Source organism: Rissa tridactyla, chromosome 2 (genome assembly GCF_028500815.1).
Source record: "Rissa tridactyla isolate bRisTri1 chromosome 2, bRisTri1.patW.cur.20221130, whole genome shotgun sequence".
NCBI classification, from domain to species: Eukaryota; Metazoa; Chordata; class Aves; order Charadriiformes; family Laridae; genus Rissa; species Rissa tridactyla.
The window spans coordinates 132881492-132909426 of NC_071467.1; the positions used below are offsets into that span (position 1 = coordinate 132881492).

The following is a 27935-nucleotide window of genomic DNA, read 5'->3' on the forward strand; positions in this document are numbered from 1 at the left end:
CTTTGTGCTGAGCTGTGGGAAAAGAGGTGAATGAGAGGCTAAACCAGAAGCTCTAAAAGCAGTTCAAAATGTCTAGTACGCTTCCTCTCTGTAGGCAGTTCTGAATGAATGAAGAAGCCGCGCAAAATGAAAGGCATAAAGCTGAGAGCTCGCTGGAGTGGGGAGAGCTTTTGGAGGAAATCTCTGTCTCCTTCCTGGAGAGGAACCTGAGCGCTGGCGCTACCACAGGAACAAATACAGGGAATTAATGCTGAAACAACCTAACATGGGACTAGAAGGGCATTTGGGGGCAGCACTGGTGGCTGCATGTCTGGTACCTGAAGCCAAAACGTCAGGGACTTCTGGACTGTTTCTAGCAGAGGGTTAAAGAAAAGGAGGAGAGACAATGAGTGGGTGTGAAGAATTTTTTTCTTTCTTAAAGGAGGTGGCCACTAGGCTGGCTGTCAAAGGTGCCCATTATGAAGGAGACAATGGGGTTGAGAGGACTTGGTGAATGTACTAGCCATCAGCTGGATAACTGAGGGAGTTTATGGAAGAGACAGTGCAAAGGCTTCAGCCTTTGGTCAGATCTGACCTTACGAGGTGTGAAGGAGGCATCAATAAGGATGGAGGGTTGGAAGTTGGACATCTCAAGGTTTGCAGATAACAACCAAAGGGGAGAATGAGGAGCCTGCAGTTCACAAGGTACATGGAAACAGCAACTCTGATGTGATGGAGGAACAAAGCTGCCTATGTGGCATGGCACAGCTGATCTGTCCACCCAGAGCAAGAATGAGGTGCAGATCTGAGTATAAGAGATCTCGATAAAAAAATATTTGTTGATCGTCTCACTGATTTGGCCAGAGTAATGTGACTTAGAGGTCTTTTTAATAGCGCAAGGAATTTGCATACCAGGACTAACCCAGACCTCTCACACAGCAGTATGTGACAATGTTTACAGTGGAAATAATACACTGGAATAGCTTTTGAAAGTGGAGTATGAGCACGGAGAGAGCCACGGGACTGAGAAAAGGCCCAGGTAAGGATAAGGCTGGTGGACTAGTGCAGCACATGAGCAATGCTGCAGATTTAAAAAAACAAAAAAGGAAATGACTAGGTGGTCTTTGAGCTAAAATCTCTTGGGAAAAGAGAAGTAAAAACATTTTAGTGGGATCGTAGAATCATAGAATTGCTGAGGTTGGAAGGGACCTTTAAGATCATTAAGTCCAACCATTAACCTACCCTGACAAAAACCACTTCTAAACCATGTCCCTAAGTGCCCCATCTACCCTTTTTTTAAACACCTCCAGGGATGGTGAATCCACCACCTCCCTGGGCAGCCTATTCCAATGTTTAATAACCCTTTCAGTGAAAAAATGTTTCCTAATATCCAATCTAAACCTCCCCTGACGTAACTTGAACCCGTTCCCTCTCGTCATGTTACAGGTCTGCTATAATCTTTTGGGGAGGCATTTGGAATCTTGGCAGAGGAATGCTAACAGAATCTGTCGTTAGGAGAGACTTAGATTTTCTTGCTATAGATTGGAGGACTAATCCTATCAATAATTGCAGGTCCTTATTGCTTCTGGAAGTCATAACTGACACTCTTATTCAACAAAATGTTCCTGAACCAAGAACGGGGTGTGCTGCTTCAGGCTTTGAGCATTTTTATGTTGCGCACTGCTGGGCAGTGGATTCCTGAAACTGGGAATAGAAGTAAGTCAGCCCTAGGTGGGAACTTGGCTGTTCAGAGCACCCTTCTGGCGCGTAAACCACCTTGTTCAGCTGGGGCTCTGGTACTTCCACATGAGACTTCATTGTACCACTGTGCAAGACTTATAGTGGAGTAAGAGAGAGTTATATGAAGTAACTTTGTTGTTTGAGGCAATAAAAAATAGACATGGAATGAAAAGACTTTTTATTTCAAAAGGGTAAACTTTGAGAAAGGAAGATGGCTGGACAGAGACATTTATTGGCCTGAGAGAAAGCAAAAAAAACCCCAAAAGCTCCAAGAAACTTTAGTCAAGGGACAGAGTCCTTTGCACCTTAAAAAGAGGAGAAATCTTGTACAGAAAGCTGGCATTGAAACAAAATTCCCCTTAAAAATGTACTTGAGCACCTGTGAGGAACTGAAAGAAGGGGGAGCAGAAGAAAACATACAGTCTAGTGGGATCAGAAAGCCTTTGTGATGCAGTGAATTACCGGAAGACAAAACTGAGTTTAACTTTCACAAAGGGAATTAAAATACATGTACAGATTCCTTAACTATAAAAACAGAACAAGGGAAAAAGGACAAAAAGCACGAAGGGGGAGGAGCAGGAACGGGGCTGAGACCAGCAACTGTAAAGTAAATGTTTCAAGAAGATGGACATTGCCACCCCACGGCCAGTCAGTACAAGGACACAGCGATGGCCATCCAAAGGCTGAAGCAGAAGGTACGGCGGGGTTACGTTCCTACAGGCAGTGTCACAACTGCTGCTCTGAATTGACAGTGAAAGGCCGGGCGTCCTGGGCAGCACACGGCCCCAGCTGTTCATCATTCCCACCGCAGGCACCAGGGTCAGCCCCACAGGTTCATTTAGACACCACCGTGCGTGGTCTGAATAGAGCAGATGCTTTGTGCCAAGAAGAGCAATCTAGTGACTCACAAGGGCAGCTGCTGACCTCCTTTAAGCTTTTAGTTATCACAGCAGATTACGTTTCCTTCAAGCAAAGGTAACAGAAGCCTCCCTGTGGTTTGTTGGGCTGCGCTCTACGGAAATACTATTAAACATTTCCTTTGCAGCTTTCATTACCTGGACAGATGATGTGAGGCATGGCAGGGTTACTGTCCTGAAGGCACTGTGTGGGTCCTTCTAGCAGTCAGAAGGAAGATGTCCCATAGTGATCTGATCTGACCACATTTCCTCAAATCTCTCTGTATTTACTCAGTGGGCAAGTTATTAACTCCCACAAACTCCCCTAGCCTTGCCAGTCACCTCTTCTAACATCCACAATATTCGGAGAGGCAAACCAAAATGTCAAGTCGCATAAACCACTGAGCACCTACGACAGCAGGCTGTCACATGGAAAACCGAGCACAGTCAAAAAAGGAGGTTCAGGGTCCTCAGCCAGCCCTTTTCCAAAAGACTAACACACAGTTTGTAGGAAAAGAAACAGCGTGACAGAAAATACTGGCTCTCATTCAACTGCAAACATGGAGTACTTGTATCACTTCTCACGTACCGCTCTACTGTGACTGTCATCAACTGAACTCATCCCAATTCATATTTCTTGGGGAAAATATTTTCTTCTGTAGAGTTATAGAGAAGGTGACCAAATTATCCGAAAAAAGTTACATGGAACTATATGAAAATGTATGGTAAAAGAGAAATACTGGCTAGCTACTTAATAAAACTGATAAATCCTAACTTTTTATAAGCTACTGCACTGTATAGATGAAATGATAGTTTTGCTGTCATAGTTGATCTGTGCTAATTACAGCAATTAGAATGCTTGTGGAAAAGGAAATTTGCAAAAAAGAATATTAAGTGTTCAGCACTCAGCTGCCTGTCAGCTGAAAGGAGGGCGAGTTAATTGAATGTAACAGTCTATCCTCTTTCTGTTGTAAATCAGTGGCTAATTATAATGTGCAGCTACGTGGCCGTATGTCACTTGCTCTGGCAGAACAGTAACGTGTCACGTCATTGATCGCTGCCCTGGTGGAGCTGAAAGCGGTTGCACCCCTGCACTAAACGCCTTACAGAAATCTAACATATACATCTAACAGATCTCTACCGGAATCTAACATATATTTAGTGTGTTGTATTAATATGTGAAATTTTATTTTTTATTTTTTTATTTTTACTATTGCTATTTACTGTAAATAGACTTAAATATAAAAGAAAGAGATGAAGTGGCAGAAATATCCCCTAGGAGCAGGCACAGAATTACTGAGACAGGAGCTGTTGCCAAGCGCAATTTTTCTGTAGGCTTCCTGAAGCTAAGCAGAGCTGTCCCAAAGTGATTTAATGTCTCCAGGTATCTGGAAACTGGCTACTTTTAATCTATGGCAGCTTTGGTTGCCCACTAAAAAAAAAAAAATGCAGAGCTGTCCAAAGGGCTGCTTTTCTCAAATGTTTGTTTCCTAGTTGATTATATACTTGTGCCCAATTTAAAATACTGCTTAGAAACCGAGCGTGGTTTCTAGATTAGGGTGCCATAGAAATCGTTCCTCTACCTCACCTCTCCTGACGGATTTTTCAGGCCAGAGGACGGGTCTGCGTAGGTGCAGATACCACAAATGAGTCCGGGAATGAAGACAAAAGCCTTAAACCCGGGAGAGGCCAGTTGTTTGGTGCAACAGAGGCTGGGGCCGCAGCCTGCAGCCGCTGGGAACTGGAGATAATGGTGTAGTTACAACAATATTTAAAAAGGACAATAAGGAATATACACAGTAGAATATATTGCCAGACATTCCTCGGACTTTCCCCCAAGTAAGCGCTTCTAATCTGTGAGGATAAACCAGAAGGTAACAGCATGTATTTGGCGCGAAGGGCGATACGGCGGGGTAGAGAAGCAGGCTTAATGAAGCCAGCGACGCCAGTTGTGGAAGGGAGGCACTTTCCAACACAGATCAATCGTGTCTTCCGTTCTGCTTCAGATAGCTCAATATTGGACGTCACGCAAAAAGGTGACGTTTTGTGGTGCCAGGAAAGCTGTTATTAGGACAGTTTATTAGACTGGGCATATGGTAGACAGTGTGTTTAATAATTTTTATTCCCTACTAACTAAATAATAACTGGTGAGTAAAATGAGGTGTTTTGTTGAAAAGGGGAGTTGAGTATTTGCAACATTTGGTTGCTTGAAGGTGAGAAAGCACCCAGCTACCCTCAACTAGAGGAGCAAGCACACCACTTAAATGTTCATTTATCCACCTGTGTCTGGCAAACAGGGAGTCAGGTACCTGTCTAAATGTTTGCAGTAGCTCACACTGAGGACTCAACATGGATGGGAAATTAAAGGATAATTAACACTTTGCCCATTTAGACCAGAGCCCTCGATGCCACATTCTCCTCACGACAGCTGCAGCTAGAAAGGTTTGCTCCTAAAGGACAGCACAGAATTAATCTCATTTCAGGAGATCAGAATCTCACTGGAGACATTGCAGCTTGCGTGATGTAAGGCAGGAACCAAACATTTCATCAGCGTAGCCCCACCAGCGCGGTGTAGTTCAGATACAGTATTGCTTGCTCCTGTCACTGTTTACACCACTTAATGGGAGGCTCCGGTATCTGCTCATGGTATTTCCACTTACCTGGCACGAAGGTGGGTGTTCTGTTTTCTGTCAGCAAACTTCTTGACTTCGGAATTCAGGAAGAGTGGACGTGTTGATGCCCATGAGAGCAGAACATTGTTCTTCATCTTAGATTGTGTGTTTTGTATTGCACCCACCTTACCTTTCCTCCTTTGGATATATACTTTCACCTCTCGCATGATTACTACCTGAATGTCAATGGCTTTCAAATTTGCCTTTTTCAGGCCAGCACTGAGATACCTCGTGGCACCAGAGCTTTCAGCATGCAAGCTCTGAGCTTTCTGCAGTGCCTTGCTCTGCTTGGTCCTACGTTTTTCGTGCTGTGGCTCTGGTTTTGGAGCGTCTCTGGAGCTTGCCTTTTAGTTATATGGTGGCTGCTCAGAAGGTGTATCAGTCATGCATGCTCTCTGTGGTATGACAGCCCTCTCCAATTTGGCTACTGTTGGCCTTGGGTTGCTCACCCTTGCCTTGGCCCTCATGGGAAGCCACGAGCAGGAAAGCAGGGGCCTGATGGGTGTCGTTCTGGGGCTCTCTGCTCCTCCCGAGAGGCATTTTTATTTGTGAAAGTACAGAAATCCATCCAAGAGCTGCTATCTACTCAAACAGCAGGCTGTTCAGGGCAGGACACCCAGAAATGTTGGTATTTGAGCTGAAAATGTAAGCGTTCATACAGCCCACTTCCTGCGTTTGTGCAGTTATGGTATGGGTCCCCTTTGTCAGGCAGAAACAAAAATACTGTTCTGCCTTTTCCCTTTTACTTAGATGGCATTTTGCAATATAGGTATCATCTTTCAGGGGATTACAGGGCTAGAAGCTCTTCCTGATACCTCTTCTTGGGTTAGTGGTGGCTGCCTCCATCTAGTTGTTTGTAGACTTACTTGGAAATCGCAGTGATGGAGAACAAAGAAAGGAGGAGTCCTTCTGCGTAAGGAACAACTGCTGTTTACGATTCCTGTGAAGGAGGGAAATGGAATATCCCAGGTGAAGAGGTTAAAAGCAAAAGCAAGACAGGATGGCACTAATGCCACCGAGAGCCTACACTGATGTCACAGTGGTATGGTTTGAGGTAAAAGGAATTTATTTCTTCTTGTCTTGTGACAAAGACCCTCTTTGTAGAGCAAACCAAGCATTTAGAAAAGAAATGGGGGGAAATGATCATCTATATATTTGTACATACACTGACATACAGTTTGTTGTTATGCCACATCTAGGAATGAATATAAGAGTTGGGTCAAGTCATGAATATCTCTGCCCCCCCCGTGTGGGCATTATGATATGGTCCTCAACACGAATGACTGCTCATTCCTACAAGGGGAAATTGCTGTAACAGAGAAGTTGGTGTGAGAAAGTTCAGTGTGAGATCTTATGAAAGGAGACAGGGGTATTTATTCACTATTCACAAAATGTTTAATCAAGTTGATTTTATCCACTCGCACCCATTCTCCTACGGATCTAATTAATTTACACTCAGACACTCATATATGCATGAGCACCAGGACATATAAGTCCAAGTGTCCTGGCCAGGATCCCTTGTGTTTGACACAAAGGAGCAGGGATGCTCAACGGTGATGCCCTTGCTACATGCCCAATGTTCCCCTTGAATGGGGGTAACAAAGTAGTTTCTGGACAGATTTTTCATGTCCCTTAGGAAGGATCAGCTGGTATCCAGCCATCTTTCACCTTGTAATCCTGTTTACTTCGTTCTCCATAAATGTCAGGCCAGGCTGCTGCCCATTGCCTGTTTTTCCTTGTTTTCAACACGCGTGTTTTCCTGACAGGCTAACAGGAAAGGCGTATCTGATGCTGTAGCCTTGTCACCCTCCTCCTGGGGTCAGGATGCCAGGTCTTTCACTGACAGGTCATCTGTGTTGTGGCTGTTCTCAAAGTGCAGGTCTTTGGCCTTGACATAAACAGAGCAATTCCTTAATTTTTCTGCTGGGAACGTTTTTCTGTGTTAACAAAAGAGTGCATTCTTTTAGCCCTCTATTCTGCTGTTGCTGCTGGTGCTTGCATGCATTTCCATTCATACTTCATACCAGTCTTCATTTCTCTGTTACAAATCTCTACAGCTGCTGAAGATATTCCTGATCCCCTTTTATTAGGATTTATAATCTCTCTAAAATACATCATTTAATGCCACACACAGTCTTTGACAGCAAGCAGATGAATGCTCTGTTGAAATGTAAATGAAGCTTGTAAATGTTAAGGTATCACACTCAGGGAAAGAAAACTCTAAAATCTAGGGGGGCGTCTGTCCCCTACATCTGCTGAAGCACAGGCTTATTAAAATGCTGAAGTACATGTGAAATAATTAAAACATTGCGGTGGCCAATATAAACAGCTTGAAAAATAACAAAATTATGCCTGCCAAAATAGTAAATGGAAAACTGATAGTGCGTATTTCCCGTGACGCTTGCTGGAGGATCTGAACACGCCGCTCCCGCTGGCCTCATGAAGTTACTGCTCTAAATTTACTATTAGTGGGAGAAAAGCAAACCATTCATGGTTTAATACCCTCTTGCTTGTGCCCAGCAATGGAAATTCTATGTTATTGCTGACAGGAGGCAAAACCCTGACTTTACCTTAAATCTTGAAGCTGAGGTTTGCTAGTCCTAATCAGTGCTGGGTATGGAGCCAAGAGGGGTGCGTCCGGATTCAGCAGCCAGTGTTACAGCACACCACTACGTGACAGCATTAGACGCTCTGAAATGCAGGATAGCACAGTAAAGTCACTAATTAGTCTGCACGTTCCTGGCTTTTAGCCCTGTTTTAGGTACTTGTTATTACTTGGAAGTAGAAGCTTGAAATCCGTTCTCTCAGTAACCTTGTTCCTTCTGCAACTGCATTCACCTGTGACACTGGGGCTAAGATGTCTTTCCGGTATCAGTGACTTGAGACATGGACGCAATTAATCAGGACAGCCTGAAAACTCCAGCTGCCTGAAGGGGAGAAAAAAATTGGAAATGCATGATGCAATACCTTAACAAGAATAAAACTTCACTGATCTAACAGTTTACTCCTCAGGTTCTAATGCAAAGTAATGTTTTCCTGGGACAGGTATGTGGACACCCCAGAGGACTGGAAGCTGCAAGGCCGGATTTATCCAAGTTGGAGATAAAACAAATTTGGCACAAGCTAGAATTTGCATTTTTTTCTAATGTTGAGATCTAATTAAAAGTGGAAGTTAAATGTGGTTAAGATCCCACAGAAGAACATAGTAAGAGATGCCACACACTGTCCTATGCACAATCTCAATGCAGAATCCTTGTTCTTGACCAATCATAGAGTCATGGTCCCTGACCATTTTTGTCACCACACACTTTCTGGCTTTTTCAAAGTTTGGACTGGACCCTCGGATAGCATTCACCACAGCTGTAAGGTAAGTGCATGAAAAACTTTTTTTTTTTTTTTCAATTTGTTGTGGAAACTGTAATCAGAAAATTTGGGAGGGCTATCTGTTCCAGCCTCTACTACAGAACGCCTGTGTATCAATCTAATCACCCCAATCAAGATGTTTCTGATTTTCTAACGTCAAATATTTGCATGTGTGGTTCTAGGTAGCTGAAACACTGAGTGCTTCCAAGCTGCAGCTGAGGTTCACTATATGTGTATATACATATATACACCCACGTATAAACATATATACTTAGTAATGGTGTTGGTACTGATATTCCAGCTGGCTCATTTTAAATTAATTCTGATAAACCTACAGTTCTGTACCGTATATATGTACATTCATTTACATATAACGCATGCACAAGTGTCTATACACACGAACATACATGCGTGCATGTGAGCTGCAGGCTTTTCAGAATTAACTTAAGGAAAGCCAGTTTGGATACCGCTATCATTCCAGTGGCAAGCACAACCTTCCCCATGAGTCACAAACCAGTTTCTTGATGGCAGGGGCACTGCAACTCGCCAGGTGGCTGGTGAGAAAAGTTTGTGCCTTAATGTTTCTTCAGCCTTCAAAAGTGCTGGCTGCTCTGCAAATGCTGAAGTCCTCCTCTATGAACTGGGCCTTATGCCCTATTCAGTAGGAAGAATACGACCTTACCAGAAAGCTGATTAAATAGGTTAACATTTAAGACTCCTATGTTACAGTAAGATGTCCATAAAATGACCATGGAGAAATAATTTTATTGAGCGCACTTAAAGTGAAACAAACAGTAGTTTAGAAAATGCATCATAACCACTGGTTTACCATACAGAAAACTGCACAAGTACTAAATTTACTATAAAAACAAAGAACAACCAGAAAAGCAGAAAGAAAAAAAAATTTAAAAAAACCCTCCAGTGTGCACAAGGTTAAGAAGCATTTGTGCAAATGGATGTATTTCTGGCTTGGAGCCAACTGGGGAGAAAAAGAAATTGCTACACACAGATTCCCAGAAGGTATACCAGAAGTTGCAGCAGACTGTTGGAGGCTGAAATATGTCAAGAACGAGAATAGTGATCAGTAGTTTCAGATAATTTAAGCAGAGTCTGCTCACAGGTAGTAGACTCCACAAAATTCTAAACATGGAAGCAATCCTTGGTGTTTTTCTGCTACTTGTGACAGCAAGTATAAACATGCTTAGTTTACTGAAAGGCAGAAGGACACTTCAGCACATATTTAAGGGTCCTGGCAACATGACAGCAGTAGGCTTTAATTTTCATAGATGTAGAAGTATCTTTTCACTGTCATTAAAACTCCCACCTCTGAAAGTACATTACCAGAATAACCAACTTTGATAAATACATTTGTACAAGCTTTATACATGGCACATTCAAATTTACGTCTTTTTAAAAAAAAATTTAAAACTAAGTCTACTTTGCCAATAAAATACTGTTTTATTTTTTGTCACAGGCACACAACAATGTCATGTTCTTTATTCAGACAGTATATCTCTCTCCATTTGTTTCCGTGTAAAGAAACACAACAAGAGGCCTTTGGTCGATCAGCAACAGCTGCTGCTCTAAGACAGTTATTTTGCGTTATCTGCAACTCCGTACTTCAGTTGGGCCTGCTCAGCAGAACAAACACCAACTGTACATAACGATGACATGCTTCTGGGGTAGTGATATCTTAACTGCTCTTAAATCATTCATTTTTTTAATGTTTCATGTATATATTACTAATAAAAGGAAAAGTTGGGTACAAACAAAAGGGAATACACACCACCTAGGATTAGCATAAGAAAAGATCATTGTGGAGGTAGAGCTGTAAACCTGTGAAGCTTACAGCAGGAAAAACTTGCCATGCTCCCAAAACCTCAGGCTTATTTCCCCTTAAAAATGGTTAATGGTTTTAACTGAAAGACATAATCAGTTACACAGATTAACAATAACAAGGTGAAAGTCTCCTTTAGCTCCATGTATTTAACAGATACAACTGCTATGGTGCAATTTACCTCCCATTTTCCCTATACTCAGGACATTTTTAACATTACTTTACATAATTGCTTTATCAACACCTCTTCTATTTATACATGATTTTTATGTTTATAGATTACAAGTTACCTGGCAAAAGAACTTCAATTCAAGAGTGTCGAGTGGATTTATCTGTGGTTTTAATCTAAAGAGAATTTTACCATGGAAAGTTTTGTTTCTTACCGTGGCACAAAAGGTAAAAAAAGCCACCTGTAAGATGGGAAGACGGGCTTAGATTTATCTGGGGGCCAGGCAGATGTTGTCCTTCCCATGAATGCACACCTTTGCTCTCTTGCTGGAGAACGCGCTAACTCTTCCAGTACATTGTACTTCTGCACTGAGAACGAAGAACATGTTAGCACAGCTGCAAGGGACTGAGAGAGGGGATTAAACGAGAGCTAATGCCCCCTCTCCGTGAAATACAGCAAATTAAAGAATTGTGGAAGGCATTGGTGCTACATTGGAATTAAGATTTAATTTTAGACTCAAAATATGTTATATTATATGTATCCTTCCCAAAATCATAGCATTTGCCCTGGGACTATGAAATTATTATTTTTTTTTAAATTTATGGGTAGCAATGTATAATTAGGGATGAATGAAAGAAGTGTGACACTGGGAATCACAATTCACAAAGCGGCAGTTTTAGTTAATGGAATCATTATCTTTCTTGCTTCTTCTTGAGCTAAGGGATACAGTGGTTTACTATAAAATTAGTCTGTAAATAAATGACTTCAATTAGTGGTTACTTTGAGAAGAGGAGAGCTTACCTTCTGCAGAAGATAAAAAAATCTTGTCCCTTTTGAGATAATTGCATTTTCAGGCCTCTGTAAGTCACGGAAAGTAATTACTATTTGGAGACGTCAGCTCTTTGTGAAGTGTAAAATTAAAGTACAAGAGAAACCATCAAGAATCTTGAAGGAATTCAAAGTGGACTCCTCTGTAATCTGTTCTTACAAACCTACACACGGCACTTCTAAAATAGAAGAGCTGCAAAGTCAGTCACAGGCCATTGTAAAGGTTGTCTGAAAGCCTTCCCTGCCCATCTGTGTCTCTGGACTTACTTCTTTAAAAGTTAACCTGAAATTCATTGCCTGAATTTACAGGAATAAGTTTTGGAATAATTCCCACATTGTTTTAATTTACTTTAAACCACTGCCAGATATTTCTGACTCCTCTTTTAACATGATTTGTCTGTAAATATACCAAAAATGAATAACACAGTAATAGCTTATTCAGTATTTGAGTCCAAACTATAAGTGCCCACTCATTCATGTTCTAATTTAAAATTTTCAATGCGGTCCTTTTCATTGGAGTCATATAAACCAATGACTAATTCCCACCATCAACAAATGTCCACTGCAAATTAGCAGTAAGAAAAAAAGGACAAAATGCATTGTGCAATGTGCTCATTCATTCTACAAATGGAGTTTTCAATATGCAGCACCAAATGTTCTGTGGTGTATCTTATACAAGTCTTAGAACTGGCAAACTTTGTAACAGCATGCCTCCAGTCTTCTCTAGAAACAGAAAGAACAGTTTACACTAAGGCTTACAGATTAAAAAAAAAATCAGCGTATTTTTATAATTTAAAAAGATGTTACAATGGGTAATGACCTCCTAAGCATACAAAGAAAATGGAATAGATAGCAACACTAATCCCACGAGTGTTACTGACCACAGGCACAGTAAACAGGGTGGGCTTGGTGAGTTAATAGGAAGTCTACTGTAGCACTCATAATTTGGAACCGCTTTAATTACAGATGAAGGAGAGAGAGGAACAGTCTATTAGCATCTTAATCCTTCCCCTGTATGCAAATTGACTTTTTAACTGTACATTCCTAGTACTGAGACTGGGATGGCTTTAAAGGTCTACATAGAAAGGCTCTTCATTCCTTGGAAAAAGAACAACCTAACTTAAAGAATGACAAATACACATAAAAATGCAGAGTACTTGTTTCAATAACAAAATACTACTCTTAAAGCCATCTGATCTGACCGCCACCCATCTTCTGGAGGAGAATATTTTTCTCGAGAGCTACAACCTGTCTGTCTGGTTACCTGCCTATTTCATCCAGTTAAGCTCCTCAGCAACTGGGGCTGCTAGCAATCCTTTCCATAATGTTTGCAAGAGCTGGCCACGTCATAGGTTATTTGTGCAAAAGACATGCCGGAGCACTGGACTAGATCTCCGAAATCTGGATTTTGTTCTTGCTTCTGCAGGTCACCTAGATGGACAACTTGCAAGACTACCACTCTATTGCTTAGTTTCTTCATCTGTAAAATGGGGACGATGATATTCACTAGCTTTTAAAAAACATTTTAAGATATACATGGTTAATTATTAACCAGTGTGGATTATCCCCCGTGAGTAACACACAGCTGCTAATACACTGACTTACCCACTTTCATATTAGCATCTTTATTTAAACATTCGCTATTCTTATTGCGACATAGCAAAACACTCATTTTGTCAAACAGCAACTGTAAAGAAGCTTTCATTCAGCACAAGTGTAATTAGAGTAGTAGAGAAGTGATGAGATTGTCATCAGCTTTGAGCTCGAGGGACTATCTGGTACTTTAAGTTCAAGTAACTGAAGTAGCAAAAATAATTTCCAATTCAAGTCTGCCCTCCGCTGGCTTAATGAAACACTGCTAATAAATTTTGGATCAATAGTGCCTTTCTGTAAGTGAAGGAACTAAATTAATAGAAGCTGATACAATTTATTAATTGAGACCTTTAGTCAGCATTTATTTTTTAGTTTTTTAATAGTAGTTAAATAATTTGTAAATTTCTTTTTAAAGTCCTATGTAGGCTCTGCGTCAGGTTCTTGCTCTTCAGGCTTTCAAAAGCCCACCAGCATATCATTCATTTCAGTTGCTGGAACTAATATACAACAAGGGAAGTAAATTCTGCACATCGTTTTAAAGACATTTAATAGAAAAACTACAGAAAATAATTTTGCTGTGATACAATTAACAATTCTAATATATAGTGCTATATGTACTAGTCAAGTACTAATGTCCTAAAAGAGACCAGTATCAGTCTAGTCTAATACCCTGTCACTAGAAGCAGTCTTTCCCCCTAAAATGTGAAAGAACAACTTTTATTACTGTGTTTATTTTAGAGAGAACTTTCCATCACAAATCCCACATGCAATTAACTCATCTCTTAACTCAGGAGGACTCATTTTCCTTTCTATATTTAAAGTAGGAAAGTAATTGGGGGGCGGGGGGAGGAAGCTATCTTATACTTACTCACGTAGATTCATCTAGCATGATCTCAACCCCAAGGTGACGTTTGTTTCTGGAATACAAAATCTGTACCGTTATGCTCTGGAGGATGTGATCAAGATGAAAAGCCTCTTGTTCATTTATCTTGTCATCTTCGTGCTTCATTACACTTAACAGCATCTAATCTCTGGTTACTGCTACCTAAACCTAAAATAAAGGAGTAAAATGTGTTTTCTTCAGATGTGTACTTAATAAACACTTGAAAAAAAGGGAAAGAAGAAAAGCATCACAGAAATTTTTTACTTGGACCATTCAAATGCTTGAAAATCAGGGTCAGATTCATAGCTTGCACCAAGTGTGCCTAATGGACTTACAAAGCAGAACATAAGGAACTTTCAGAAGTTCCTTGAATGTCCTCTGCATCTGCTAAAATTCTTGCTGAAACAGCTATCATTCAAAACAAAACCTTTAGGAGTCCATATAACGTTTTACAGGCAACAGTGAAAGGCACAATTAACCCGTCCTTATTGGTTGGCTTGGGGTTTTTTTTGTTTTTGTTTTTTTTTTTTTGTTGGGTTTTTTTTTCCATTTAGGTAGGAAGCTATACAAAAACCTACTGAAATCTCATTAATCACTCCCGTATGTCCTGTTACAAATCACCCTCTTAACCCAGACTTCAAAAAAACAGTATCTCAAATGACTGCCATTGTGCACTTCTAGATTACTGTTTGAGATTTTTAATAATGCTAACTGAAAAGCAGCAGCATTGCCACACTGAAACACTGATAGATATTTTCCTGAAACGTAATTGGTGTTCTATGCATTAGTGGAAAGAGTCTAAAATGGACTTGCAGATACGTGAATTAGGCTGCCAATATATAGAGGATATACATGCATGTCTACTTGACAATATTTTAAAAATAATAACATCTAAAAACATTTGTCTGGGCTAGACATGGCATATCATTATGCTAAAACAGAAAATATCTGGACAGAAATTATGTATGAAAGGCAAAAGGGACAGCATTTTAAGAGTTTAATTTTCATTGAACAGTAAAAACTTCATTAACCATGAGTTGTGCTTCAGTTAATCCTGATAGCTCTACACAAGACTTGCAAAGGAAGAAAAGAGCTTTCCATGATCACCTTCTGGTATCTATGAAAGGCCGTAATTACTCTTCATTATAATACTAAATTAGTGATCCTAATCCTCCATCTGCTGAAGATCTCAAAGAACTTCCAGTGAAATCTGAACTACTGAAATGCGAAAAATACAGACAGACATACATGCTGATACTTTTGTCAATATCAGTTCGATTTCAAGTTCTGAAAGGCAGTTCTTTCTGGACTGTCTGTCACCTTTAGTAGGAAGCTCATGCAACGCATTCTGATGGAGCTTGGCAAGAGGAGGTGTGAACTGCTCCCCACCTTGTTGGTCATGGTTAGGCCATGCTGAATCAGGAATATGACAAAAGGTTTGTCCTTAAGTTTCTGAAGTGAATTCACCAAAGTGAACAATCAACGTAACTAAGTATCTACATTCAGTTTATCAAACTAATTTGTTCAACATTTGGATAATACTGAGAAAGATTCAGTTTATACATATACGTGACACATTTACTTTGTTGTCTGCGTAATCTTATTCAAGATCTGAAAATATACATATTTTTACCTTTCCTATTATGCTCTGAACTCTGTAATCTGCATTACAAGTTGTTAAAAACTATGACTCTGTGATTATAATGACAACACTAAAACATAGACTATCTTTATATAGCTAAATTAAAGCCATGCTAAAGTACAATTCAATTTATACTTAAAAAAAATAAATCTTAACTAACACCATTCCTGTTTTGAAGGCGCCAAAGCAAAAGGATACTTAGGGATACACACAGTAACTGAAACTATGTAGTTTTTTTAACAGTGACTTAAGATAAAAAACAGAACAAACTCACATTCTAGCAGAAAACCCACCCAGACCTGTTCTACATCCACCTCACATATTTCAACTCAGAGGTCCTTCTTTTTGCTTTACTACTTGTTTTCTCTTTGCTTATAATCAGAAGATAATGAGTAGCTTGTTGTTGTTGTATGCTTTTATCTTGTAAAATCTGAAAGAGTGCATCCAAAAGCAGTACTGTAAATCAGTGAAGCGAATGTTGTGCATCAATCAGTTATGATTTTCAACTATTTCTTTGTCAGAAAAAGTTGTTTCAGCAGCATGTTTATTTTTTGTAGATGGATGCCAAGAAAGACTATTACAACAAATGCTCACTGAAGAAAGGAAGCAGAAGATGACTTTTAATTACAATTCTTCTTTTTCAAATGCTCCAATTCTACGTTCTGTATCAAAGACAAATATTTCATTTTCATGCGCAATGCTGCCAACTGATTGCAAAGACTTAAATTCTCAGTTTCATGGTTGCCTTGCCTTAACACAATGTACTAAGGTCAGAATTGGTATAAAACCAAGTATATTGACAGCAAAGACTGTTTTGGAAATCAGAATATATTCACTGTTTTCCTCATCTTGTTTTGATCATAGTAAAAATTTGCCTAAACCAAACATCTTTGAAGTCCTTTAAAATCTTTATAGATGCGTGCGGTTATAACAACATATTCTTCAGCAACAAAAGTGTAGTTGAGATCTGTTGACACATAAAAGGTTTATATTCAAATATCTTTAGAGTAAAATCCTCCTAGAGCTACTGAAACTTTCACTGCTCAGATGCTAAAAAACACAAGCTTAGTTTAAATACAAAGAATGAGTAAATATGGATATTAGTTTTGGCCTCAGAAAATCCTTTAATCCATCAGCTTTTTGCGTATCACTGAAAGTATGCGAGAAATCAGATTATTGTTTTCATCCTCGGCCAAGAAATCCATACAATCATAAAAACATGCATTCAAGAAATGTTGTGGTTTTAGAGGAACTACCTATGGTAAAAGGCAGCACTATGTTTAAATGTAACACTTCACTTTCAGTATTAAATGAAGATGGGGAGAATGGGAAAGTCAAGTTTCAAACAACAGTAAAATTTTGCAGCAGATAATATTCAGTTTTCAAGCACAACAGCAGTTCTTATCAAAGGTCTCTAAAAGCATTTGATGAGGTTCTGTTGAATGCTGTCTCACCTCAGACTGCTGTTTTTCCTTTGCTGGCCTCAGGAGCTGTAATGAAAACAAATTAAATTATTGCTGTGTTTGCACTCAACTCCATATTACCACTCAGTTTTGTTATTTTTTTTTTAAATAAATAAATTTTATAGGTTTTGTACTGAATATAAAAGACTACTACACTTTGCTTTTTGTTCCTACCACTCTGATCATTTTACTAATTTTCTAGCTAGGCATCTGACAATACCACTTTTCTTGGAAATAGCCCGTATCAGACAGTGATCAGAGTAGTGCCAAGGAGAATTACCCAGAAATTCACATGAAAGAGATTAGAATCTGGACAGAACTTTTTAATATGCATTTTATACCCATTACTACTGCATTACAAATATGTTTTGAAAATATGCTAAATGCAAAAACTCAAGACGTGTTCACCCCCAAGTAATCTAGGTCTTAGCAACATTCAAGAAAGAGACATCTTAGAATTCTGACATTTTTCACGTGACATAAACAGACAGCCTTAGTCTTTTTTATTTTGACTGTAGTGCTTTCCATTTCTATTTGTCTCCGTGAAACGACAAGAACTGTTTCCCAGACCACTAGTACTGCAGAATAGCCGGGTTTTATTAGTATAAATGAATGGAAATACTAAAATGGAATGGAAGAAAAGGACCATCATCACTAGGGCACAATAAAAATAGAAAGTTTAATTGTAATAATAAAGTGAAACAGAATGCCTAATCATGATATACTACCGTTTTTACTGACATCATGAAGATTCACCTTGTAATGGAAATCTGTTAAACCTCTTGCTTATGGTCTTGTATTATTTATAGTGATTTACAGCGTAATCCTCAAGTATCAAATATCTACTGCAGTTCTTTGGAATCTAAGTTTCTCCCAAACAGAGTCAAACTCAAACTTTGTTCCCAAGCAGGCTAATTTAACACAGTTTCTTGACAGTAAATTGAAGGGGAAATCTCAAAAGTGAGAGTGGTAAGTGCATAATGGAAGTCTGCAGGGATTTCCTATGTAGAGTTTACATTGTGATTTTTCACAAACTTTAATGTGTCACTTCACTCTGTCGTCTTCTTCAGCCTCCTGAGTAGCATGCACTGTTGCATGGCTTTACTTTGTGGTGTGTTGAGATAAAGCTTTAGAGGTCTGGAATTCTTTAACCTGAAATGTACCCTTCGCACCAAAAAAACAAAGACAAGCTAAAGCCATCAGACCAAGTGACATTATTTCCCCAAACCAGAGACTGACGCTTATGTGATTCAGTCATGTCTGTAAGAACCTCAGTTCTCTCCTTTACCCACGAGAACTGAAGCATTTGGTTGCTTTACAATGACTGTTAGTGGTATTCATTTGCTATGAAAACACAGCACTTGTGGAATTACTGCTAATCCAGTTAATAAAACAGCAGGGATTCATATTTTTCTTGTCCCAGTTAAAACCTCTGCAATTTTATTTCTGATTTTACTGTTGTTGCTGATCATGTGAACTACAAAGCAAAAGAAATTCAAAGAAGATTTTTGTAACAAAAAATTTTCGAACACATATGGTATTACTAGTTTTCTTTTGTCCCTCCAGGAATTGGTGCTCTTGTTTTTCTTATTTAATGGATACAACATTCCAAGTGCTTTTGTCTCCATTATCAGCCTTAAGAAAAAAATAAGAAAAAAAATATCAAGTAAAACCAATACCATTCATGGAAGCATTAGCACAATTAATTATAAACATGAACTAGTACCCACAGCACTCACACAATATCCTACTTCTGTCTTCTCCAGGCAAAGTTGCCTCCATCAATTTCTTACAGTACACATTTCTTTGGGTATTGCTGCTTCTTCCTTCAAAACAGCTCATTGTTTCATGCCCAAGCACAGGCATCTTTGCTATTAGGGGCCAATTTTGAATGTTCCACCAGCTTGAACTTGCAGGGAAGACAACTGATGCTCTCTTTTACCCTTCGGCTGAGTCAACAGCTCACCAAAGGACTGCTAAGCTCTTAGACCCTCTAACATCTGAGGTACAACTGGAGCCAAATAAAAGCACAGAAACTTCTGGAGTCAGTACAAACCTTTGCTGTTGGCATGCTCTGTCTTTTTGTGCTGTTTGGGTGTTATGTTCATTTGTGTGTTTTGGTTTGGGAGGGTTTGTTGGGTTTTGGGTTGGTTTGTTTTGTACTGCAAATATGATACTTAGGGCAGTATGAAACTATGGATACGTCTTATGATGGAAGAAGTGCTGTTCTCCGGTCACTTCTCTTAGTTTACAGATAGCTTTTTCTCAGAATCAGTCTGTAACACGGTATAAATTTAGATCATTAGATATACAGAATCATCTTTTTTTTTATTTGCATACAAAACACATGCACTCAGGCTCTTCTAGGGCACGGCACTGATTTTGTTTGCAAGAAAACTGTGTCAAAGAAATCTTAACTTTTTTGCTATTAATTTCATGGCTTCTATGGTGAAATAAAGGAAATAACCTACAAGCTTTTAGTCAAACATCAGAATTAGCAGACGTGAGAACTGAGAGCTATCAAGGAAAGTTTCTGTGCTTTGAAAATTATTTCTTGACTTGATGTGTGAAGGGAAGAAGAGAAGTACTGGTGCTGGTACACGGGGCACACTTTTGTGAATACCCTTTCTCAAGAACATCCACAGTAAGAGTATACTGTATCACCTGGGGCACTGTTAAACCGATTTATACTCAACAGAGACAGACCTGTTTAACCACTTGGATCAGTTGTTTAGTACATTCGACCTTCTGAATCCCACTTACACTAAAATTACATGAAGTTTAAGGAAAATACCTTTTGAATTTAATTCCAATACAGTGGGTCACATTTTATTGCAATATTTAGTAAGAGGTTATTGACAAGCAGAGTGCTGTAATGAACAGTTGGTTTTGTATGTTTAGAGAGAATAAGCTATAACAATAACTACATTATGGAAGCAGATCCGATTTGGTTTCATCTACAAAGGAAAATCAATTTAATAAAAAACTGATGAAAAATAGGTTCCTGCAGCAACCACTTTTCTTCCTTCGCAAGGGTCAGAAAAGGTTTATGGGTTTGTTTTTTTTCTCTTTTGAGTATGACAAGCCATTACTGACAAATGAAGATGCCTCTTGTACTACACTTGTTCAGAAGAATAGTAAATTTATCATTTTGAATGTTTGCACAACTCATGAGTACTAGTTGGAAAAGTTTTACAACAGTGATATACCAAAAAAAATGTAAGCTAATGCAAACCTATAGATACAAAGGCTTGTTACCACAATTTCAAGTTAGAATTCTCAGCTCGAATAGAAAACTACCCCTAAAATAATTTAACAATAGTTATACAGTACTCAATTTCAGGATCAGAAATACAGCAATCCACTGATGTAGAAGTACCAGGCCAGATATGACAATGTAGGAATACGTGGCCACACTGGTAAGTACAAACTCACCTTTAACACCATCCAGAAAAAAGTAACAGTCAAACAGCACTTCAGAGGCAGCTCTGTCTTTTATGGATGAATCATTTGTTTTACTAGTTGCCTAAGACTGCCACAGGTAAGTCTTCATTAGTATGTTCCATACATTCTGGATTTGTTACCCAAAGTGCTCCATTAATCTGGAGTCACTATTTTGAAGTAACATGACATTGGTTGCTAAACAATAAACTGGAAAAAGCCCCACCTGCAAGATGATACTGGGAACACTTTACTTTTTAAAGTGAAATGAAGATCTCCAGCTAGTATTTTTCTACCTATCCCAGCAGCTTACCTGCTGCAGAAAGAGTGGAGTAAGCCAAAACTGATTGTTTGAAATCTTCATCAAGCAAAACTAACTCTTACAAGGTCAATTGACACAACACATTCCTCCATTATTACACATCATTATTTGGAGCACACTGTGTCGCCCCTAATGGCAGAAAGCATAAAGAAAATAAGATATATGATCACATCATGTGCAACTTTTCATGAAGGCATATTCTTTTGGGAAAGGTGTAGGCTCACAGTCCAAGCTTCATACTCATGTTCATCTGCTGATGAACTACAGCACTGGTGCCTAACCTTTCTTTAGGGATAAGCTATTCAGTTTATAAAGAAGCCACTCAAGCACTCTAAGCCTCAGCTTTACTTGTTAGATATCATTAAATATGTGTCAGTCACATGACGAGAAATACTGATATATCCCATCAACATATTTAATGCATAAGAAAGCACAGTGCACGTGGACTAGTTTACGTGAGGAAAGGCTGTCTGTGCCTTCTGTAACATGACATCGCATTTGTGCCACCACATCACCAAAATACTCTTTTATCCCCCACATTTTGATTAATGGTAGATTGTAGCAAAAGCAAGCTGTGGGCTGCCAGAATCCCTCATGTGGCCTGCAGTTTGCTACCTGTCCACATTTGGAAGAGCAAGGAGCAAGCTATAAGTTCATATTTTGATCATCACAGAATGGCAGAGCAGGCATCCACATGCTGGAACAGGAAATGAGGTATATGTATAGGTGATATTTATTATCTCTTATTATTCTTATTATCTATTATTTTTATTCTTTTTTGGATCTAAAAGCACTGACCTGTTGTTATTCTTAATGCGAAAAAATGGCTACAGAACTTCAAGTAATTGCTTTAGGTAAACCAATACATAAGACGCAGGACCTTAACTGTGTCTGGTCAGTAAATCATGACTGAACAAAACTTAGTAGATTTCTGCTCTGTCACAAGGAGTGATTTCTAAGAACTTTCTTCAGAGTTTCCATATGCAATTAAATTCCCTCCAAACTATGACAGGAGTTTGAGTAGTTAGCAAACATGACATAGACTCCCAATGTTAAATACTTCAGACACACTAGTAATACTAGGAACCTGAAGACCTGGATCTGTCATTACAGCAAAAGGCAGCAGACTCCCTGACAAACAATGAAAACATGGTACAGATATGACATAACTGGCTGAGTCAATGGCACAGACACCATGCAGCAAGATGTCTCATAAGTAGTGGTGTCAGACAACAGTTTGGTGGTTAGGGTACTGCAAGGGGTTCTTGCAGAGACCACTCATTTATTAGTAACAAAAGAAAGTGCCTCAGTATTTATCCAGGCTCTGAGTTTGTACGGATAACAAGCCCTAAGCACTGTACTGGCATTTTCTAGATACTAGGTCTAAAACCAGAATGCCTCTCCCCATATCTCTAGTCAAGCTTCCACTCCCAGAACTCCGCATACCCACAGACTGAACGCACCTCGCAGTCCAGTATAAAGGTGGAGAGACATCTCCAATTTCACCCAGAAACATTTTTCTTATGGCTCCACCTCTACCTTCCACTTACCAAAAAGCACTTCCTCCTAGCCTCCAGAGCTGGGGAACAAAGCGTCCGCGTACCTTGAGAGCTTAAGGGGGGAAAAAAAAACAAAAGAGCAAAGGAAACCAAAACAATTAAATAAACGCAGGACCTACAGGCTGAGGAAGAAGGCCCACAGCTTTTGTAAGCCCCTCGCCCTCGAGCAGCGGGTCGCCCTTGGCCCGTCACCCTCGCCTTGCGGGCTGACAGTGCGCGGCTGGACAGTCCCTTCCGGGCCGGGGCCGGGGCCCGGTCGGCAGCGAGCCGCCGCACTGCGCATGCCCGCTAGGCGGCGAGGAGCGCCAGGGTCCCCACGCCCGCCATCTTCTTGCCCTTCTCAGGGAAGAACCGCCCCGCACCGGCGCGTCTCCACCCCGCGACGCGGCGGCGGCGCGATGGGGTCCCGCCCCACGCCGCTGGCGCAGGGTTACGAGGGCGGCTGGGCTGCTCCTCCTCCTCGTCCTCCTCCTCCCTGTCCCGCCGCCGGCATGCCGAAGCTTAGCAAGGAGGCCAAGCAGCGGCTACAGCAGCTCTTCAAGGGCGGCCAATTCGCCATCCGCTGGGGCTTCATCCCCGTCGTGCTCTACCTGGGTCAGTGGCGACCGGAGGACCGGCCGCACGGCGTGGGGGGAGGGCGCTGAGGAGGGGGGGGCCGGCAGCGCTCGCTGCCCGCCCGGGCCGTTACTGCCCCCTCGGCCGTTTACTGGCCGCCCGGGCGCGCGCGCTGTGCGGGGGAAGGGCACGTGCGTGGGGGAGGGGCGCCCCGCCGCGACCGGGTCCCCGCGGCCCCTCGGCGCGCAGGCGCGGGCGGGGGAGCGCTGAGGGGCGCGGAGCGCCAGGGGCCCGGTGTGGCGGCCTGGAGCGACCCGCCGGCTAAGGGGTGGGGGCTTGCCCTTGACAGAGCTGCGAGGTAGTTGTTTGTTTGTTTTTTATTTTTATTTTACTTTTTTCCCTTTAAAAAAGTTTCTCTGCCCCTTTGCCTTCCTGGAGGCACGTTGAGTCTGCGTGCCCGCTGAGGGGAGGGCCGCGGCGGATCGGGCCCCTCCGGGGAGCGGGCTGTGCGTGCACCGGGGCAGCGTAACAGCACACGAAGCCGCCATTTGATCGCGCATTGAATGACTGACGGCTTTAGCAGGCCAGCCTCTGTGTTTCTTGCAGCAGGAAGTCACTGAGTGAGGCGAAGGCTGCCCGTGAGCTCCGCTTTGTGGCACTGAGGGCTTTGCCAGCCTCTGGCTGAGGTTGAACTTTCAGCTAGGTGCGGGTTACTGCCTCTCCCAAAATGGCGTGGCTCCTGAGGAGCATTCAGGGGATGCCTTGGTGTCATGCCTGGCGCCCAGGATGTACTTCTCTTGCTCCTGTCGTGGGGCTGGCTGGGCATCGCTACCACATGGTAATTCTCCCACTGAGTTTGGGCTGTGTGCCACCAGCTGTCCTTGTTGAAAAGCCTGACCTACTTAAGATACGCCCGTGTGCGATAGGCCTGACACACTTGTTCACTTCTTTTTATGACAAGGGGTCCCATGAAGGCCGATCCCTGCAGTTTGTCTGGCTTCTGCCTCAGCTCTGTTGGGCGTTTTGGGAAAAGCATCTAAAACAGGCAGGCCTGTGCCTCGGACACAAACATGGAGTAGGGTTGGGAGCTTGATGTGTTTACAGTCAAAGCTGATAGGTTGTTTTAATTAATTGAGGGGAATGCAGTGTCCAATTGGAAGGGCTTTGATCACATAATTGATAACAATCATGAAAAAGTTTGTCTCTTCAAGTTACGTATGTGCTTTAACAACTACAAGTAAAAAAGGTCACTTCAAACACTACAGAAAAAACTAATTGGCCGTATTTGATTTAAAGTTTAATTACACTTCCATTTTTAGTGTATCATTTATTTTAAATTGATAGTTTTTGGGTCAGAATTTCAGCAGTGTTTTCCTGCTTTCCTAATTTTGCTTTTCCTGAAATTTTGGGTTTTTTTAACTTTTATCACAGTATCTGTGGATATGGGAAAGATGCTCTTTGCTCTGAGGGACACCAGAGGAAATTAAATAAGTTACTTAAAGTCATATAAAGCCATCTTGTTGTGTTTACAGTAGTTTCACTAATATCAGGGTGTCTAGTATATTTCTGTTACATAGCAGTGAGAAAGTAAGTTGTAGTAGTTTAACTTCATACCTCCAGAAAATAAGTGTGCTGTTCTACATCACCTTCTTATAAACTTGTCAGCTGTAATGAGAGGACATTAAGTGTAAGCATGGGAGGGGAACGTGCAGGTCCCACCTTTACTTGCCATAGACATTTGGAGGTGGAATGCACTCAAAGTCTGTAGAATTGGAAGAACTCTTTTGTACTGGGATGACATTTGAATCTGGGAGGGAGGGTGTGGAAGGGTAAGAGGCTACAGAGTCCTTGGTGTCACTGATTCAAGGTAAATTTTTGTATTGACCCCTGTGTATATGAAATACATGCTAAACTAAACACAGGCAAGGAAACTTTCAGAGATTTTGAGCTTTTAACTTTCTCTGAAAGGCTTTCTAGGTCAGGATAGGATGCTTGGGGGATGTACAAGGGAGCCTGGTATGTGAATGTGCGGTCGTTGGCCAGGGTTTTTTTGTTGTATTTTTAAAACTTGCTTTAAAGTGGCTGTCCCTGTTTTAAGTAGGTAAATTAAACCAGTGCAGTCTTGTTAAACCTGGCTTGCTTATTTAGAAGGGGAGGGAAAAAGGCCAGAAACATTCATACACACAGAGTGTGACTCCTAATACAACTTCATGAATTTTAAAGCAATTTTGCTGGACAGCATGGCAACCAAAGAAAGAGGGTCAGGATATTTAAAAGTCTCAAATCACACAAGGTTATCTTTAAAGAGCTAATCCAGTGCCTGTGAAGTTAATGGAACTTTTTCCATTGACCTTCATGGCCTATCTTCCAGGCAAGCTGATGTTATTTATTTTCTGTAAACGAGGGAAATAATATATTTTTCATATAACATCTATTTCTAGATAGTGAGTGTGGGAAAGTGTGTTGAACAGTGCGTGAACTGCCTGATTCTACTTCAAGACTTTTAATTTACAGTCCAGCAGGCAAAGATATTTCATACACTGAACCTTCAGTCGCTTCTCTAGCATACGTTTGCTTTAGGGAATTGGTATTTGAGTCATTAGCTGGGGGTGAACTCTATAATGAATTTTCTTTTCATTTTCCTGGGTGTTAGTAGATTGACAAAACGGTGTTGTTTTTTTGTTTGGTTGGGGTTTTTTTTTGTTTTTTTGGTTTTTTTGCAAGCTTTAGTACCAGGTAACTTTTCAAAAGGGCCAGTAGAAGGTTTTAGGATGATTTAACATTAGAATTCTGTTATCCTAAATTGAGTGAACTGTTATTGAACTATTACTTTTAAGTTCTGCGTCAGATGTCATTGCGGAATGTTGCCTGTTAGGACTCAAGGTGCTCGCTTATACCAGTTAGAGGTGTCACTGTTGGTACCGCCTTGCTAGGTTGCTTTCTGAACAACATTTAAAATCTGTGTGCTTGTGCGTGTATAGGTGTGTATGCCTTGGTTTTCGGGGCAGAAAACTTCCTCCATCTCACATAGCTAGTTGTCCCTGAATTTTAAGTCAGATAAAGATGCAGGTAAGAATTTTAAAAAAAGAAACTACACTTGTATTTATTTTCTCTGCTTTCTAACCCTGATAAGAACATTTAATTTTTATTCAGGTTAGTACACAACTTCATGAACCACAGTTCTCTGCTCAGTAGGTTTTCTTTTTTTCTTGCAATTTAATGGGCTGGAATAATTTGTTAGTGATTTAACTATATAGGAATCGCCACGTACGTTACATACATATATGTAAATATGTATGTTTCGCTTCAGGTTTTAAGAGAGGTGCAGATCCTGGGATGCCTGAGCCAACTATCTGGAGGTATGTATCAGTTCCAAATGTACATACAAACCCAATGCAGATAGTTACCTTTTTTGGTGTTATCTCTGGACAGCAACAATTGTGAAGGTTGCTTTCATCCATTGTTTTTGATTGTTAAGGGTGAAAGCATAGCTGGTTGTGGTTCTTGTTTCTTTAGAAATCCAAAGGAGAAGACGGCAAAACACAAGTTCTTGGGAGGGCCTTTCTCTGAATCTTGCATGGCTTTTAACATATGGGACTTCCTGTACCTTTTGAGTGGAAGCTGCCCTTCTGATCTGTTGTAGAGCTAGTGTATGCAAGTTTCTCCACTGAGGAATAACTTTTCAGCTTTCTAGCATGAATTTAAAACAAAATCTGATCTCCTTCTGCCATTGCAAATATAGTAGTAACACTGCATAAAAGCTGCATGAAATAAAGGGCTATATCCTTCAACGTTGGCCATTGTCATGAAGCAAAGTGTATTTTCTCATGTTGCCTCTTTCTTGTGGGATTGTTAGTGCTGCAATGTCATGGCATTAGTAATACTTGAATTTTTGTGGTATTTGAGTTTTATTGGAGGGCTTCCATGGGTCAAACTAATTAAATTAAAATTTTGAAGAAAATGTGACTGTTATTTTTCTTGAATTAACTTTTGTTGCTGTGCAGAACCAGATATTCCTAAGACTAATAGATGAACTGTATTGTTTGCGAAGTCATATATTAACTCTTCTAGCTTCATATAGTTACAATGTATAGAAATCCTGTTTTTAGGATTCAGCTGTTCAAGGGAGCTACTTTTAACAGTAGAACATATGGAAAAAAAAATGTATCAAGATCATGTTACAATTTCAGTAAAATCTTTTGTTGTCTTAAGAGCTAACTTGCTGGAGTTGTTTGCTGACAACGTTTCTATGTTTAGCTTCACTAGCAGTTTGGGATGTTTTTCCTGGTCCATTGAGTGTGTCTCTGCACAGCATAAAGTATGTATTTCATACCAGAGTATATGTACATAACGTACCATAAGCGTGTGTTTGGTCTAATCTGAAGTTTACAGATGCTCATTTTTCTGAGCATGTGTTCATGCTCTGTAGGCTTAAATTTTATTTTAAAGGTGGCATTATTTCAGAATTTTGGGGGCTAGCATTTATTCTGTACATTTACAGGGCTGTTCCTCCAGACTTGTGTTTTACAAATATCCATTTAAAAACAAAAACATGCTGCAAATCTGACTTACGTTTCCTCCCCCTTCCCCTTTCAGTCTACTTTGGGGATGAAGGATGTGGTGGTCCTGTTCTAGAACCAGCCGATGGACAGAGAAAGTGTCTGAAGATACGTACATTCCAGAGGATGAGGCGGACACTTAACACCAGCTGACTCGATCAGCTTGCTAATGACATAGGTTGTACATAGAACAAAATGGAGTTTATATGGACCTAACTTATTTGAATTACAGTGTAATTAAATAAATACAATTTGAATGGATACGCATTGTTTTTAAGTCTTTAAATAAGTATAATGTAGTAATTTCTTTATTACAGAAAGGATAACCCATTGTGTGGTTTTGTGTCCGCGTCCCCCGCCCCCCCGGTCCCCCCTGGCCTCCCCAAATATGGTAATATTCAACCCCCATATTTATCCCTGTTATGATGGTCTTT

The 27935-nt window shown here is 40.5% G+C and overlaps 1 protein-coding gene, 1 long non-coding RNA gene and 1 other non-coding gene across 14 annotated transcripts; 1 reads left to right on the forward strand and 2 right to left on the reverse strand.

Annotated features, from left to right (window-relative positions):
- Window positions 1–1880: 1880 nt before the first annotated feature.
- On the reverse strand, window positions 1881–22776 carry LOC128905289 (uncharacterized). 11 transcript variants are annotated; one of them, XR_008464823.1, is made up of 10 exons: window positions 22379–22776; window positions 17057–17092; window positions 13946–14128; window positions 11458–11514; window positions 10871–11024; window positions 9165–9304; window positions 8063–8214; window positions 7858–7978; window positions 6956–7447; window positions 1883–6227 (listed from the first exon to the last, which is right to left on the reverse strand). It is a non-coding gene; the product is annotated as an uncharacterized LOC128905289 (long non-coding RNA). The 11 variants fall into 11 exon arrangements; XR_008464819.1 differs by having other exon boundaries at window positions 1881–7447; window positions 22379–22754; XR_008464822.1 differs by having other exon boundaries at window positions 1882–7175; window positions 22379–22753.
- On the reverse strand, window positions 16710–16797 carry LOC128906429 (small nucleolar RNA SNORD93). Its single transcript, XR_008465173.1, has one exon. It is a non-coding gene; the product is annotated as a small nucleolar RNA SNORD93 (small nucleolar RNA).
- Window positions 22669–27762, forward strand: TOMM7 (translocase of outer mitochondrial membrane 7). Of its 2 annotated transcripts, none has more exons than XM_054191171.1 (3): window positions 22669–22981; window positions 26253–26301; window positions 27539–27762. In XM_054191171.1, exons 1-3 carry the CDS (start codon window positions 22669–22671, stop codon window positions 27552–27554), a joined length of 378 nt encoding a protein of 125 aa, XP_054047146.1. In that variant the 3' UTR covers window positions 27555–27762. The 2 variants fall into 2 exon arrangements, with proteins under 2 accessions (XP_054047146.1, XP_054047145.1); XM_054191170.1 differs by lacking the exon at window positions 27539–27762 and adding an exon at window positions 27200–27531 and having other exon boundaries at window positions 22682–22981.
- Window positions 27763–27935: the final 173 nt, after the last annotated feature.